General features: G+C 42.9%; 1 protein-coding gene across 1 annotated transcript in view; it reads left to right on the top strand.

Annotated features, from left to right (window-relative positions):
- RAPGEF5 (Rap guanine nucleotide exchange factor 5) overlaps nucleotides 1-16,693 on the top strand; it is a 165,012-nt gene that overhangs the window by 54,040 nt on the left and 94,279 nt on the right. The window contains exon 8 of the mRNA XM_027684636.1: nucleotides 8,267-8,343. Coding sequence (XP_027540437.1) covers nucleotides 8,267-8,343 — 77 coding nt within the window. The remainder of the gene's footprint in view (nucleotides 1-8,266; nucleotides 8,344-16,693) is intronic.

Below are 16,693 nucleotides of genomic sequence, written 5' to 3'. Positions count from 1 at the left end.
CTTTCTTACCACACTGGCTTTGCTCTGCCTAGATGGCAGATTCTGACCCTTGCTGTTGTCTGTCCCTTTTGATAAACTCTGCAATGAGAGGAAATGGTTTTGCATCATTTTTGGGAGTCTTGTTTCCTCTCTGAGATCTGAGAAATGCCCTGTAGCACTGAGACCCTTGGGAACTTATATTTCTGCATGGAAACTAGACCAGCATAATGAGTTCCTCTGTGCAAATTCAATGTTAGTTCTACACCTAAGGTCAAGCAGAAGTTAATGACCATTCTTTACATACAGAAATCAGTTATGAGACCAACATTACATTTCACTCTTTTGTAATTGTAAAATAAAATGCTGGAGTAATTTATGTTAAATTGATTTAAACCACAAAGCATAAATATCGTAGAGTCCCAGATTAGTGTTTGAGAGAAAATGTCATCATTGTCACTTGTGCAATAGTTCATTCACCGACTGCATCTTTATTCTGTCCTGTGCTTGGTGCTTGCTGTGCTTTTTTAGATACAGAGGTGCTGAACAATGATGTGAGCCAGAGTCTGTCTTTAATAATTTTTGCATTTTCTTTGTTTCTTTAATTAGCTGATTTACTCAGCTGATTGCACAGCTGTCTGGGCAACACCCCCCAGGGGTCTGCCAACTGTTTCAGAGATATGTAGTGTACTCAATGAGGGGAAATCTGTACGATAATTTGCATATATATATGCAGAAATAGTGGGAAGGAGTGAGAAAGCTCAAAGGCAATTTTTGTATTGCTAATAAAGGGAAACATGTAAAGGATGAGCTTAAAAAGCTTTCTCTTTTCAGTAATTTCTGAGAAAAGATTACAGTTTCATGGTAAATAAGGAACCAATTCTCAGTTGGAGGGTTTTGTTCTTGGGATTATTGCTGTCTTTTATATGCAGCTTTTGGGACTTCAGAGATACTCAGTGCTTGTTAGTTTTCCCCCTTTAATTTGGAAAGAGAACTTGGAAAATACAGGAGCATGCACGAGGACATGGTCTGGTCTAAAATGGTCCCCAAATCTGAGGTTTGCAAAGCATTTATTAGCTGCTCATCTTCCTTTCCATTGCTCAACACTAGTGCTTTATGTAGCCTAGAGGATCTGGTTTTTAGTTTCCCCAGTGGTGTCAGTATGAGCTATTCATTTTTTTCCACTCTGATAAATTAATAAGCATCAGCAAACATTATAACACTGTCAAACAGCTCAGAGCTGCCATAGTAACCAGTCTCTCTAGAGCTTGCTGTATACCCTCCACAAAGAATAACAACGGATACCACAAGCTCCATTGTTCAAAGTAACAGTAAAGTTTTCAAAACTCATGAAATTAGCTTAGAGTTATGTGACTTAAAAAAAAGGGGTGGGGGTTGCTGTTTTTTTCTTTAAGCTTCATGCCAGCAACTTCCTTTGGAAAAAACAACAACAAACAAAAAACAAACAACCCCGCAAAAAACTGAAAACAAACCAGAAGAGAAGCATGCCTCTCAAAAAATTCGGGAGATAAGAATGCTAGAAGTTGTGAGCTTCCTAGTAGCTGACAGTAAATCAACTGGTGCAGGCTGCTGGCAATTCTGGAGCCTTCCCTGGGGGAATATTCTTGCAGATTCCTGAGATCTTTTCAACAGTGTTGGTTTGACAGGGAGAGAAAAAAACCCAGGGTATAATCATCCTGCAGGGATAAGGCAATGAAAATCGGTTGCCTTGTCAAATAAACAAAGTTCTCCTGTTCAGAAGTAGGCTCTTTACCTCTTCCAAGGTGGTATGCTCTCTTAGAGGGCATGTAGATGCCTTTTACTTACTGGCTAGAAAAAAGAGATTCTTACATGAATTTTGATCACGGAGTACTGAAAAGATTGAAATCTTAGAAAGGCCAGAGTGGTTTGATGTTCTAGGATGTTAGCAGGTTAAAGAACAACACTAAATAATAAATTAACAACCTCATTTAAAATGAAGTAGCATCACTGAGAAATGAGTGATGTAGCCTAAGGGATGACCAAGCTCTGTATGTCGAGCAGAGCTAGCTCTGGAGCAGCTGTGGGGGCAGGTGAGCCTGGCAGTGTTGGTACAGCTGGGATCCCGCATGATAAGGCTGCTACCAAGGCTGTGCCTGAGGATTTGCAATGGGCTAAGCAAGTTAAGTCTTAGGAGCAGCCTAGGGCAGTGCAGAGGCAAACTGCATATCTGCCAAGGGGGTTTATGGGCTCATTGTCCCCAAAAGGCAATCAGTCCTGGTTGCACAGTTGGGCTTCACAGCAAGCTCAAGGGCTGAAGCTGGAAGTTGTGTGGCACAAGGGCAGCAACTGTAGCTTGAGGAGTGCCCTGTCCCCTGCCTGCTGCCTATGTTCTGTTCTCAACCAGTTCATCAAACTGAGCCAGATCAATAGTAATCCTTTGCCAATCCACAAGTCCCAAATGCATTATGGTAGCACAGAGAGGGAGTAGTCAGTACTGGAGGTGTGAGACGGCCAGCAGTGATGGGGGGCCAAGTTGGCTTTCTGGAATGACCGTGTGGGTGCCACCCAGTTGCTTGGAGATGGACAGATGTCCCTGCCTGCTGTTCAGCAGCAAAATGGTTAACTGTGATGATAGTCCTCTTTTAAACATTTAAATAATTATCTTTCACAGTTAACACCCTATTAAGCCAAAGGGAGGAAGTTCACACCTCTCCTGGTGTTATTGTTCCAGTCTGGCTGGCTGCAGTAGCAGAATGACGCTAGTACCTTGGTTTGTGCTGTGAAGGTTATCTTTGGAGCCAGAAGGGGTAGAAAGGAGAAATTTCATTTATAGAAAAGGAAGAAAGCACAATACAGCAAAGCCTCTGGGAAGGCTGCAATACCGTGGGTTCCAGGAGTTGGTTTATGTGTGGATTTTTTTTTTAACTGTCCTTTCCACTTTCAGTTAGGTAAATGATTCTGCTATGTTGAGCAAGACAAAGTATTAAAATTAATTAATGTGCATTGTATTATTTTGTGACTTTAAAATCTTACTTATCAATGTGATTAATTTACCTTCAAATTTGGTGGCATACAGAACAGTGTATCATGGAGGCACTGCTGTGCAGGTAGCCCTGGTCCCCTTGGCAGATTCTTCCAAAGGCAGGAGAAGGTCCGTAGTGCTGCTGGTGGTTGTTGTGACCCTCACTGCATACCAGTCTGCCTAGCATGCTTAGCATGCCTGTAATGCTCCATGTTGCTGAAGAAGACAAAGTCTTTCCAATGCCTTAAATCTACGTTAATTTTGTGGCGCGGCTGTAAAAGCCAGGGAGCACCGTTGGTTGGTTCCAGTGTGAGCAATGGTTACTTTCCCTTTCCTTTAACGCTCCCAGGTGATGGCCGATTCTGCTGATGTAGCTGGTATAAAATGATTTACTTTTGTTTCTTATTTCTTCGTTATTTTTTTCTGCTGATTTATTGAGCTGAAATGGGATTACTAAAGGACAAGGCTCTCCCCCAAAAGAACTCTCTGTTCCAACATTAGTTTACAGAAGAATCTGCTAGCAAAATCTCATCTCTGGTGTGTGGGGGCACAAGGAACTTAGATCGGATGACGACCCTTGTGATCCTTAAGTGACCTTAAAAAGTCAACATCCTGAATTCCCTTGGTTGATTTGCAAAAGGATACATTTGAACTGCACATTAGCAAGCCGATGCTCGTTTGCCATCTTTTTGTGGTGACCTTTCTTCCGAAGAAGGAGAAATGCTGCAGGTAGAAAGGGAATTGGTCACTCTGTATTTGTTTGCATTTTTTTTTCCTGTCTCTGGTCTCAAGCCTGAAACCAAACATAGCATTTAATAGATACATATAGATCAGGATAAACCATCTTTGCCTTTCCCTGTTGCTGCTGCTTTGTAAAACGTGCTGGGATGTTTATATCAGGGAGCAAAGCTGGATTTATGCTGGCAGAGAAGGAAACGTTTGGCTCAGCTCCAAAGTTCACAAGTTTTTTGTATGTATAGTTCCAAAATCAACACTTGCCTGCGAAATACTTTCCCATCCCACCCTAAATTTCCGCTCACTTTTCCTATGCTTGAATTTGCCATGGTAGAACTTTTTTATTAAAACAATAAATGGCCAGTTAACAGTAAGTGGGAAATTATCCTTGAATTCTTGTATTTTATGACAGAACTTGTGTTGCGTGCACAATAGCCTGTGAGGGCAGCACCTGGGCCAACTCAAGGGGTGTCTATAAGTTGCTATGGGGTTAGGCACAACAGGTATTGAAATACTGCAGTCGATTTCTTACGCGTGTGTGTGATGATCCCCAGTAACATAAATTTCTAAATACACCAGAATATTTCAAGGAATATGTTCTTCCTGTTTTATAGATGAAGCATATAGGAACCTTTTCCTACAGAAACCAAGAAAATATAATTAAGGGTTGTTGCTTGTCTTTGTGGCCACTTCAACCTTCAAGGGACCGTGTTCTTATGATGGAAAAAAAGTGTGAAGTGGTGTGACTCCTTGAGTATTGCTCTCTGGGTGTAGTTAAATGGTTCAATTGTGGCTGGTTCTTATGGGTTTGGATAAGAGGCAAGGACGTCACAAAAATCAAGTTCGTGATGGAAATTTCATAAAAAAGAGACCAACTGCTCCCACTTTCCCAAGAGAGCTGCAAGGACATCAGTGTGACGTCTGGGACTTTTTTTTTCCTTTAAGAAAATATTTACTGATTCGTTTCTACATTCCTTACACAGTCTAAACAACATTGAAGCCAAGGAAAGCTGGGTTAGGAGAGCTGGATTAGGAACTTTTTCAGGTTTTTTAGAATTGAGCTATCAAATTGGTGATATAAACCATTATTTATTTTTTTTAAGGTATTCATTTAGGGTACACCCTAAACTGGGGTAATTTTCTCATCATCTTTAAAATTGCTTATGCTAAAATTGTTCAACACCCAAGGATACCTGTGCTCATTGGGGGTCGTGAACATGTACCGTCTTTCTCTTTCCCTTTGTGCCAGGTAAGAGCTATTACTGCCCTCAATTCCGGGTGTTTGCTTCTTGTCATTAGTTCCCCTGCGAGATACTGTCCCCTCAGCACGGTGCTGCTCCTTGAATGTCTGCCTGTTTACTTTGGTTGAAGATGTTCTGGGGTGTTTGCATTGGCCCTGGGCAGGAAAGGGGACACTTGTAACAGAGGCCTGTGACAAGAAGCCAATTGGCAGCCACTAACCTTTTCCCCTGGCACAGCTGTTTGCAGAGCGCCCATCTGCTCAGCCTTGTTGGAAAAGCTGGCTGGATCAATGTAAATCACTTAAACCTGGATGCGTGGTCTTGTTACTAGCAAGGTGCCACTCCTTTAAATGCTGTGATTAATAGCCAAAGTCTGTGGGGATATTTTGCCCATCATGGCTACAGCAAATTGATTTTAGGAGAAATCAGAAAATTGAAAGGAGAGCTGGGGAAATGTGTTTCTGCTAACGCAGCCACAGACTTAACATTTTGAGCAATTGCTCAACCAACCAATTTTTAGCATTTGTTAGTGCCTTCTGGCATTGCAACATTCCTCTCTCATGCAGGTTGTTCTGACTAGCATTCGGCAAGGGGATGTCCTGAACACTTTATGTTTCTCACAGCAGCAGTGGGTAGAACAGGGTCACGCACATGTGGGAGTATGCAAGAGGAGGAGGCAGCTCTTGGGGAGGATGGCTGGGAGGTGGGTTACAAGGGAAGGGACTGCACAGAGCCCCCACCCTGGTTGGATGGAGTACATTGCCTTTGGAAACCCTGACCTGCACTAGGAAAGCAGGGGCCACACATGACTGTTCAGGCCATCCCACTAGTTATTGTGTCATTGGGTTGTTCCTTTTCCAAGCTGGTGTGAGAAAAAATTCCTCTTTTAAATTTAGAAAGATGGCATAAACTCATGAAGGAAAGGATTTATTCAGCGTGCTGGGTCTTTCTCTCACCGAGTTTCTGGGGAAAAAGACCCTTTGGGTTTAAATTCCATACATTTTATAGTTTCACAAAATCCCACCCTTTTCAGATAAGTTTAATATATTCATTTTTACCTAAAAAGGTTTCTTTTCTCTGAAAAGGGGCTTTCCCTTCCTTCCAATTGGCTGCAAGGCATCCTCTGTCAAAAATGATGGATCTTCCTTTGTTCTTAGCCCAAAGAGAGAGAAGAAACCCCTGTGTACAAAATTTCCACATGGCCCTGAAAGATTTTAATTTTTAGGAACTTTTATATTTCCCTTTTCCGGCCGAAAAAGACCCTGACACCCAGTCCCATTTGGAACTTGGATATCTTACAACTTTGTGATACGCCTATATATAAAAAAACGTATTTTATCTCTCATACTGGGGCACAGATATGTCACAATGTCTCAAGCACATTTTGATTTTGCCTAGCTTTAAATGCTGCTGGGATCTAATGCCTGTTATACATGCTTCTGTTATAGCTGTATTCTGACCCTGTGTTTTCAGCAACCACCTTGAATTTCAGAGGTTGGCTGATAAAGTGATATGTGCAAACCCACTGGTGAAGATTTATATCAGAGCTCTGTTTTCCTTTGATAATGGATTTGAAAAGATCCCTGCATGGAATAAACTGTATTGACAAAATTACTTATTTACCCTTTTATAATAACATTTTTATTACTTTTTTTTGGGGGACAGCATAACTGTGGGGGAAGAACGAAAAATTATATCCTATATGGCATTGCAGTATCAGCAGAAATCCACAGAAAAAGAAAATAAATCCATATGCTTTATTTTGGAGGTCAAGAACGCTCCAAAGTTACTTTTCTTCTAAGTTGCTGGATACTGTGTAAATGTTAGCCTGATTTTTGTCTGCAGCAGCCCCAGAGCACCCAAGCAGACACACCAGACTGGACCTCAAGGTTCATGTTACATGTGTTAGCTAGGCTATGGTAAGCTGTTTGCATGTCTAAAGATTCAGTCTGAGGGCTTAGAAGAGTGTAGCTGAGGGTGCCTGGTGAAGGAAACACTGCTACCTGCCAGCCCTTCTCCTGCTCCCTCAACAGCTGATTTGTTCATCAATCAAATCCTGGGCTGCCTCAGCTCACAGACATAGTTTTAAGGCAAAAGCCCACTGGTGATCCTTGTCTGAAAACACTGTGCTGTGGGCTGTGGCTGTTCACACACAGTGACAACCAGCTCAGGTGCGCAAGGGTGAAGGAGAGAGGAGATAGGCAGGAGGAGACACACTAGCTCAATCTTCCTACTCGTCCCTCAAAGCCATGAGCCTGGTGTTTTTTGGGAAGTGGATTTGGCAGCTCTACCACTTCAAGGACACTTTTGGTGTCACAACTGCTGTGGCTACACCAGGAAATCATTCAACATGTACTTAAGATCGATGATATTTGAGTATGGTTCTTCTAAGTAAATGAGTACAGCGTAAGGTAAAGTCACTTTTCATGTGTTTCATCGGCTCTGACGCTCCTAACCTACCATGTGTCACATTTCAGAGTGTCTGAGGGCTTAAATACAGCAGGTGGGTGTGTATCATGGGATATAGGTAGCAAAAATGCTAATAGATACAGCTGTTCGCAGTACAGAAGACTGAGTGGTCCCTTCAAAAGAGGTTCCTTGTTTTTCTAGCTAGGTGAACTGCTCAGTCTGGTTTTGACCCTTCTGGGGATTACAAGTTTGATACAAAACTTTTTTCTTTAAAGTCTGGCAAAACTTGCTGATGTTAAGTGGTTTAAGTTGTGTTAGTTGAGCAAGGTTACTGTTTTCTCCTATTATGCCAGCAGCAAAGAACTTTCAATAGAACATCTTCTGCTACCATTTGTTTCTGGAGATGACTCTCATGGGTAGTCGTGGTGTTTGTTGAGACTGAGATCACTTTGCTTACAAAGAATTTTCCAAGTCTGAGGTGAGGGATAAATCTACTTATTTTGTTTAGTCTGAATTGATGTTGTGCAACATAATGGAAGTAAAGGGAGACCTGATTTTTTTATTCCTTATGAGTCATGAGGAATACAATGTATGGAAAAGTGGAGTTTCCTTAAATGTCATAGTTTTATCAGGACTAACAGTAGCATGAATATAACTATTTAGTACTGGATTTTACTGCCTGGGGAAAAATAAAGTGTACTGTATTTAGCATTTGCCTAAACCCAATAAGGTGCACCTTAACAGGATCTGTCCAAAATCACTCAAGGAATTAACTAGAATGCTGAAGTTTGAACAAGGTTTCTTGAATGGTCACCCTCTTTGATCTAAACTGGGCCATGCTGCTTTGATGCTTCTTGTGATTTAAATCTGCCTGCTTCCAATGTATTCTTTCTTATTTTAGCAATCTGTCAAAATGAGGAAAACAGCAGTCAAGAAATAAGAGGACTAGAAGAGCTCAAGGATACCTCTGATGCACAGGTAAATGTGTAAGATTAATGAAGTCTTGGAAATGTTTTTAAATCTACAAATTGAAGAACTGTTCTGTACAGCAAGCATGTAGGAAGGAGAAAGTCTGCTGGATCTCATTTTATGTGGCTATTTAGAATAAGATTGATGATTATTCTGGGAATTAATCCCATGATGTTGCAATTGGACAGCATTCTTCAGCTATCTTTCTGCTCCTTTTAGATAATACACATAGCATATACCAGATGTGAAAGTAAAATGAGATGTGTTTTAGGAGGCGAGGGCATATGACATTTTGATTGAATTTTAATCACTGTAAGTAGACATGCAATGAAATGAGGATACTTATTAGTCATTCAAGTGTGAGCAACAACCTTCTTCTTTCCTTGCCTAACTGCCCTCATTTACAACCAAAGCACACTTCTAGATATTGCTCAGAAGAAACTTAACTGCCTTTTAGAGTACTTTATTGTGGAATTGCTTACCCTTTTTAATTCTGTGAATATTATTTGATTAATCTGCAATTCATTCAGTCATTTAGTTCATGCATTCAAGCTGTGCAAGGGTAACTGCATTGCTCATTGTACTGGTACTGATTATTGCTTTTAATTTAAAACTGATTTTTCCCAGTCTGGGCTGTTTTTTTCTTTTTCTATTCCTCTTGCAAATGTTATGTTCCCTTGCCACCTTTTCTCCTTCCCCTATATGCAATGTGCAGTTCCTGTCACTGGTTTATCTCCCTAACGTCTTGCCAAACTGAAAAGCTGTGTGCAAGAAAGACAGAATTTACGCTGATGCTTGTGATCAAGCCTAGCTGAAGGGATACAAGCCATGTAGCCAAGTGAGCAGTACCTATTTCTTTGTAAAGGTAGGGGCTGGCTTGACCACAGTGAGCCCAGTCAGCTCTGGTAGTAGACCTGGGCCATGGCAGACACTTGGAGAGTGCAGGCAGAAGGGCTTGGGACCATGTGGACATGCCAACTGCACCAGTGTGTACTTGGGCTTTTCTAGCATACTCTCAGAGTCACGTTCAGACATGATTTTTGGAAATGACCTCCTCTTAATTGCACGCAGTTTCAAATCTCATCATCATCAATCATGGCTAGGCTTCGCGAACAAAGATTTGGGAAGGGCTCTACCCACGTTTCTTGCAAGCGCGTTGGTGGCTAAAAAGGCCAATACGAGACAGGCATGTCCCGTTGCAAAACGCACAGCAGAAAGACTCCTTAGATGGTATATTCTGCAAGGCTTGATTCTTTCTGCATTGTCTTTTCTCCTCAAGGGTGATCCTGCATGCTTTCTCAAAAGCATCAGCAGCGTTATAGATGGTGTGTCTCCAGGCCTCCTGATTGGAGGCCAGAGTTATGGTGATCAGTATGCCCGAGGCTGAGATGTTTTTTCAGGGAGTCCTTGTATCTTTTCTTCGGGGCTCCTCTCTTGTAGCAGCCAGTGACAAGTTCACCATAAAGCAGGATCTTAGGGAGGTGGTGGTCCTTCATCCTGGAGACGTGCCCTGCCCATCGCAGCTGCGTTCTCAGTAGCATGGCCTCAATACTTGTGATTGCTGCCTGTTCAAGAACAGATGTATTGGTCACATAATCTGACCAGTGGATATTTAGGATTGTGCGGAGGCAGTGTTGATGGAAGCGTTCTAGGAAACGCAGGTGGTGGCGGTAGATGAACCAAGATTCGGAACCATATAAAAGAGTAGACAGCACTATGGCTCTGTAAACACTGAACTTGGTACTTTTCCTCAAGTGTTTATTACGCCATACTCTTTTATGGAGTTTTCCAAAAGCACTATATGCCTTCGCTAACCTGTCCAAAAGCACTATATGCCTTCGCTAACCTGAGTTTCAAATCTACTAAAAAATAAAAGAGTAGTAGGAGCCCTAATATGTAAAAAATTTGTTACCCAACTTTGATTCCTAATTCACATCAGTGTAGGGTTGAGGATCAGTTTTGTAGAGGTCGGGTGTGCATTACAGAGATATAGAAAAGACCCGGGGGGAAATACTGACCTCACTGCCCCAAAAATCTGACTTTCTGGGTTTCTTGTGGGGGATTTCATGTATGCTTAGTTCTACTTGATTGTTGTAGTTATTACGGTTTTTTGAAAATGTTTGTCCCATTTGTGACATTGACAACACGTGCTCAAAGCTCCTAAGTAGCCAGCTAATAAAAATACATGGACTGATTATAAAAGCCCATAAGAATTTATTATTGGGATGTTGATTCACCCAGCTTTTATTTGACTGGAAACCAGCTTCTAAAATTTGAAAGAATATGAAACCTGTAAAATTTAACAGTTACTAAATGACCAGTTAACAAAAGTATTCATGTGCTCTACTGGGAGGAGAGCAGAAGTGTTATCAGAGCAGTAGTTGCTCAGATTTGTTTCTTAGTGCCATAAAAATGACATCCAGTGAAGAACAAATACGGTTTGTTTCAAGGGAGTGAATAATTTTTTTCACTACAGTGGGACTGTGTATGGTACTAGAGAAAAGCAAGCAATCCTATCTTTTGAGGCAGTGGCATATGGTTTTAAGTTTTCAGGTTGATCAGAGGTGAAGCCAGTAATAATTATGTTGTTTTCACCGACCACAGAAGGAGTTAGAGGTACAGTGGAAAAAACCAAATCACCATAAACCTTTAACAGAGTTGAAGGGTGTGGTGTCCACTCTCAACGCTGCTCTGGGACAGAGGCTTGATTTACATGGGAGTTAGCTGACAAAACTGGTAGAAATGTGGACAAAATTTGGTTTGGGGATTTTTAAAAGTGAACATGCTGTAAACAATGTAAATAAAAGATCCCATCCTGTCTGCCTAGGGATGTCTTAATTCACCTCCATGTCATTGTTACCATGTTCATTTATGACCTTTGCAGAGGAAATATTTTCCAATGGATGTGCTGAAACAGAAGTGTTGTCGGCATCTTCACTTTTTCAACCTCAGTAGTGACTAATTTGATTTAATTTCCATTAAACTTTTTTATTTCATTTCAAATATTGCATAAACACATTCAATTATAGTAATTTTGAGCCATGAATGGTAGTAAAGCCTTACTATAAAGTTCCTACATTCTTTTGTCATTCATTAAATTAAAGCCAGTTAAACTATGCAACTTCGTGATTTTCACCTTCACATAGGTTAGTACTTGTATCTCTGGTCTACATGACTTACAGGACTAAACAAGGACAGCTGGGCATGCAGGGTTTTAGAGAGGATGTTCCTCTCTAAAATAAAATCAAAGTTGCACTTTGCAAGTAGGGTGACTTGACTTCACCCTTTTGTCTAACAGCTTCAAAAGTATTGCTTGAAAATTAAATTTATATTGAAAAGTGAAAATGACCAGTAATCAGAGACTATCAACATCTTACAAACCAGTTTTTAGAAACTGTCATCAATTAATTATTTAATTGACCTGGAGGTTTTCTTAGGAGTATTTAGCAGAAAGATTTATAGTGGAAAGTCAACATAAGTGAGGAAATCAGAATTAAAAGGGAAGTATTCATAGCTTTCTTCTGAATTATAAAAAAACATGTTTAGCCTTTTGTATTTCAAGTGCATTCTTTACTCCCAGAGGCAAGCATGTGCAATTAATTTAATAATACCTTAACCCTCTGAGAAATTTTTTATCCTTTTGAAACCCAATAACATAATTTCTTTTTCATGTTCTCTTCAATTCTTTCAATTAATGAACTGTTAGGGGAGAAGGGGATATGTTAAAATGTAGTATCTCTACTTAGTGGTTATTTGAAATAGGACAATGAGATTCTTCAATGAAATTGCCAATTTGAATACAGACCATATTTGTGGCGGGGCTAATGGGCTTGCATTTAAAGTTACCTCTTCCCTGGGATGCTCATCCATGTGGAAGGCAGTAATATGCAAGTGGTGAAAGAGAGCAAGGCTCATGTGTTCAGACTGTTCACAGAATCACAGAATATGCTGAATTGGAAGGGACTCACAAGGATCATCGAGTCCAACCCTTATCCCTGCACAGGACCATTCCTGAGAGTCACACCATGTGCCTCAGAGTATCAGCCAAATGCTCCTTGAACTCTGTCAGGCTGGCGCTGTGACCACTTCCCTGGGGAGCCTGTTCCAGTGCCCAACCACCCTCTGAGTGAAGAACCTTTTTCTAATATGCAACCTAAACCTCCCCTGACAGAACTTCAAGCCATTCTCTCAGGTCCTGTCACTGGTCACCACAGAGAAGAGATCAGTGTCTGCCCCTCCTGTTCCCCTCACGAGGAAGTTGTAACTGCAATGAGGTCTCCCCTCAGTCTCTTCTTCTCCAGGCTGAACAGACCAAGTGCTCTCAGCTGCTCCTCATACGGCTTCCCCTCAAGGTGCTTCACCATCTTCATTGCCCTCCTTTAAACACTCTCTAACAGCTGAATATCTTTCTTATATTACAGTGCCCAAAACCACACACAATATTCAAGGTGAGGCCACTCCAGTGTCCAGTGCAGAGCAGAGTGGGACAATCCCCTCCCTCGACCGGCTGGCGATGCTTTGCCTGATGCCCCCCAGACACAGTTGGCCCTCCTGGCTGCCGGGGCACTGCTGACTCATAGTCAACTTGCCATAGACCAGGACCCCCAGGTCCCTTTCCATGGCACTGCTTTCCAGCCTCTCATTCCCCCGTCTGTCCGTACATCCGGGGTGCCATCCCAGGTGCAGAATCCAGCACTTTCTTTTGTTGAACTTCATATGGTTGGTGATTGCTCAGTCCTGTAATTTGTTGAGGTCTCTCTGCAGGGCCTCCCTGCCTTCCAGGGAGTCAACATCTCTTCTGAGTTTTGTGTCATCTGCAAACTTGCTTAATATCCCTTCCAGTCCTGCTTCCAAGTAATTTATGAAGATGTTGAAGAGCACAGGGCCTAAGATGGAGCCCTGTGGAACCCCACTAGGGACAGGTCCCCAGTCTGATGCTACCCCATTCACTATTACCCTCTGTGTTCAACGCGTGAGCCAATTGTTCACCCACCACATGATGTGTTTATCCAGCTGTGTGCTGGACATTTTGTCCAGAAGGATCCTGTGAGAGACTATCGAAAGCTTTACTGAAATCCAAAAAGATTATATCAACTGGCTTCCCCTTGAATATACCGAAGCCAACTGTTACCCCAAAACTGAAGTCCCCCTTCTTCTTCATAACATAAGTGGCTTTAACCATTGGGCTTTGCTTCATACACTGAAGATCAATAAATGTTTGTTCAGCAGGGACTCATATGCCACTCGTAGGTCATGGTCTGCCTTGTCTGGGCACATGTCCTGGTTCCAGCCAGGACAGGGTTAATTTTTGCAGTAGCCAGGAGGAGGTATGGCCATGGCCAGGACCTGGAGCTTACTCAGGTCAGTGTAGCATGGCAGAGGGAGCAGTCGGATATTGTCTATTGTTGGGGAATTTCTGTGGGAATTGTTAATTTCTTGTACCCTCTGTCAGTATTGTTGCTGTTACTGTTCATTTTCGTATCTCATTGCTGTTTCTGGTAAATTGTTCTTATTTTAACCTGTGATCTTTACCTTTTGTGCGTTCAATTCTCCTCTCCATCTCACTGCAGAGGGAAAGGGGGAGGTGAAAGGGAAGGAGTGAGCAAGTGGCATGTGGTTTAGAGAGTCCCAGTGGGAACACTAAATTGGGGAGTACCATTCCTAAACCATGACAGCACAAGACGAAGGTGTAAAAAGTGCCTCCACAGTACTAAGATCCCAGATCCAGAGAGACTCTGAATCTTTATAGTCCCAAAGCCCTAGTGGGCCATAACACTTTGAGTCATCCTTAGCCTACAAGCCTGTGGGGTTACAGCACAAGATGTAACACTCTCTGCTAGAAGCATCCTGCAGACGTGAAAAAAGCAGGTTTGGCTCTAGCTGATGTCCCCAAGCCATCAAAGTGTTGCAAAACACAGACATCAGACTTCTTCCAAGTCTTAGGTTCCCTGTTTAAATTCCTTGAGAAAAAGCAGAATATTAGGAAACAACTGATTTGACTATTTTTAAGTGTCTACTGTAGAGTAAAAAAAATTTCTCTTCCTAAGTACCTCTTTTTCTCTATTGGTTAAACAAATCTGGACAATTAGTTCACTATATTCTTCCACATTTGATAAAATCAGTCTTAGTGCTGATCTGCAGGTGATAGTGGTGTGTCTGAACTGGTTTACAAATCAGTGTCTGCGATTTAGAAGATAAGGAGCTAATCTCATAGAAAATGTAAGGACCTTGAGAGCCTACCAGTTATGGAAAAAAGGGCTGGCTACTCAGGAAGAGTTTAGGAATATAGTTAGGTCATGTAGAAACAAAATTAGAGAGACGAAGGCCCAATTTGAACTCAATCTAACCACTTCTGTTAGGGATAACAAAAAGTCTTTCTACAGATACATCAATAGCAAAACCTCCATTCTTTATTGGACATGGGCGGGAACATAGTTGTCAAAGATGAGGAAAAGGCTGAGGTATTTAACACCTTCTTTACCTCAGTTTTCAACAGTAAGACAGGTTGTCCTGAGGACAGCTGGCTTCTAGAACTTGTAGACAGAGATAAGAAGCTGAATAGCCCCCCTGTGATCCAGAAGGAAACAGTTAGTGACCTGCTGAGCCACTTGGATCCTCAAAGTCTATGGGACCAGATGGGATCCACCCTAGGGTGATGAGGGAGCTGCTGGGAGAGCTCGCCAAGCCACTGTCCATCATCTACCAACAGTCCTGGCTCACTGGGGAGGTCCCAGATGATTGGAAGTTGGCGAATGTCACGCCCAGCCACAAAAAGGGCCTGAAGGAGGACCGGGGAAACTACAGGCCTGTCAGCCTGACCTCAGTGCCTGGCAAGGTTATGGAGCAGATCATCCTCAGTGCAATCACACAGCATCTACAGGATGGACAAGGGATCAGACCCAGCCAGCACGGGTTTAGGAGGGCAGGTCCTGTCTGACCAACCTGATCTCCTTTTATGATCAGGTGACTCGTCTGGTGGATGAGGGGAAGGCTGTGGATGTGTCTACCTGGACTTCAGCAAAGCCTTTGACACCATCTCCCACAGCTTTCTCCTGGAAAAGCTGGCAGCCCATGGCTTGGACAGGGGCACTCTGTCTGGGTTAGGAACTGGCTGGAGGGCCAGGCCCAGAGAGTGGTGGTGAACGGTGCTGCATCCAGTTGGTGGCCGGTCACTAGTGGTGTCCCCCAGGGATCAGTGTTGGGCCCAGTTCTGTTTAATATCTTTATTGATGATCTGAATGAGGGGATTGAGTGTACCATTAGCAAATTTGCAGATGACACCAAGTTGGGGGGGCGTGTTGATCTGCTGGAAGGCAGGAGGGCTCTTCAGAGGGACCTGGACAAGCTGGAGAGTTGGGCTGATTCCAACGGGATGAGGTCCAATAAGACTAAGTGCCGGGTCCTCCACTTTGGCCACAACAACCCCAGGCAGTGCTACAGGCTGGGCACAGAGTGGCTGGACAGTAGCCAGGCAGAAAGGGACCTGGGAGTTTGGATTGACAGGAAGCTGAACATGAGCCAGCAGTGTGCCCAGGTGGCCAAGAAGGCCAATGGCATCCTGGCCTGGATCAGGAACAGTGTGGCCAGCAGGACCAGGGAAGTGATTCTTCCCCTGTACTCAGCGCTGTTGAGGCCACACCTCGAGTACTGTGTCCAGTTCTGGGTCCCTCAGTTCAGGAAGGATATTGAGGTGCTGAAGCAGGTCCAGAGAAGAGCAATGAGGCTGGTGAAGGGACTTGAGCATAAGTCCTATGAGGAGAGGCTGAGGGAGATGGATTTGTTCAGCCTGGAGAAGAGGAGGCTCAGGGGAGACCTCATCACTCTCTACAACTACCTGAAAGGAGGTTGTAGCCAGGTGGGGGTTGGTCTTTTCTCCCAGGCAGCTATCAGTAAGACAAGAGGGCATGGTCTTAAGCTCGTCCAGGGGAGGTTTAGGTTGGATATTAGGAAGAAATTCTTTCCAGAGAGGGTAATCAGGCATTGGAATGGGCTGCCCAGGGAAGTGGTACATTCTCCATCCCTGGAGGTTTTTAAGATGAGAGTGGATGTGGCACTTAGTGCCATGGTCTAGTAACCACGGCGGTGTTGGATCAAGGGTTGGACTTCATGATCTCAGAGGTCTTTTCCAACCTGGCTGATTCTATGATTCTATTCTGTAATTCTATGATTAGGCAATGCAATTCCTTCTGTTCTCAGTGGGTTTCTGACCTTCAAACCAGTCACATGGGAAAGCTGGGTTCCTCAGGAGGCTGAATTCAGGAAGAGCAGAGGACATGCAGGGTACAGGCTGTATAGGCTGTATCTGAAATCCTTTCCTTCACCAGAGCTGAAATATATGATACAGGCTTGTGAGGAGATG

Source organism: Neopelma chrysocephalum, unplaced genomic scaffold, assembly GCF_003984885.1.
Source record: "Neopelma chrysocephalum unplaced genomic scaffold, ASM398488v2 Primary Assembly neopelma1_67, whole genome shotgun sequence".
Classification (NCBI taxonomy): Eukaryota; Metazoa; Chordata; class Aves; order Passeriformes; family Pipridae; genus Neopelma; species Neopelma chrysocephalum.
The sequence above is the reverse complement of the archived record's forward strand: the minus strand, read 5'-3'. Positions and strand labels throughout refer to the sequence as shown.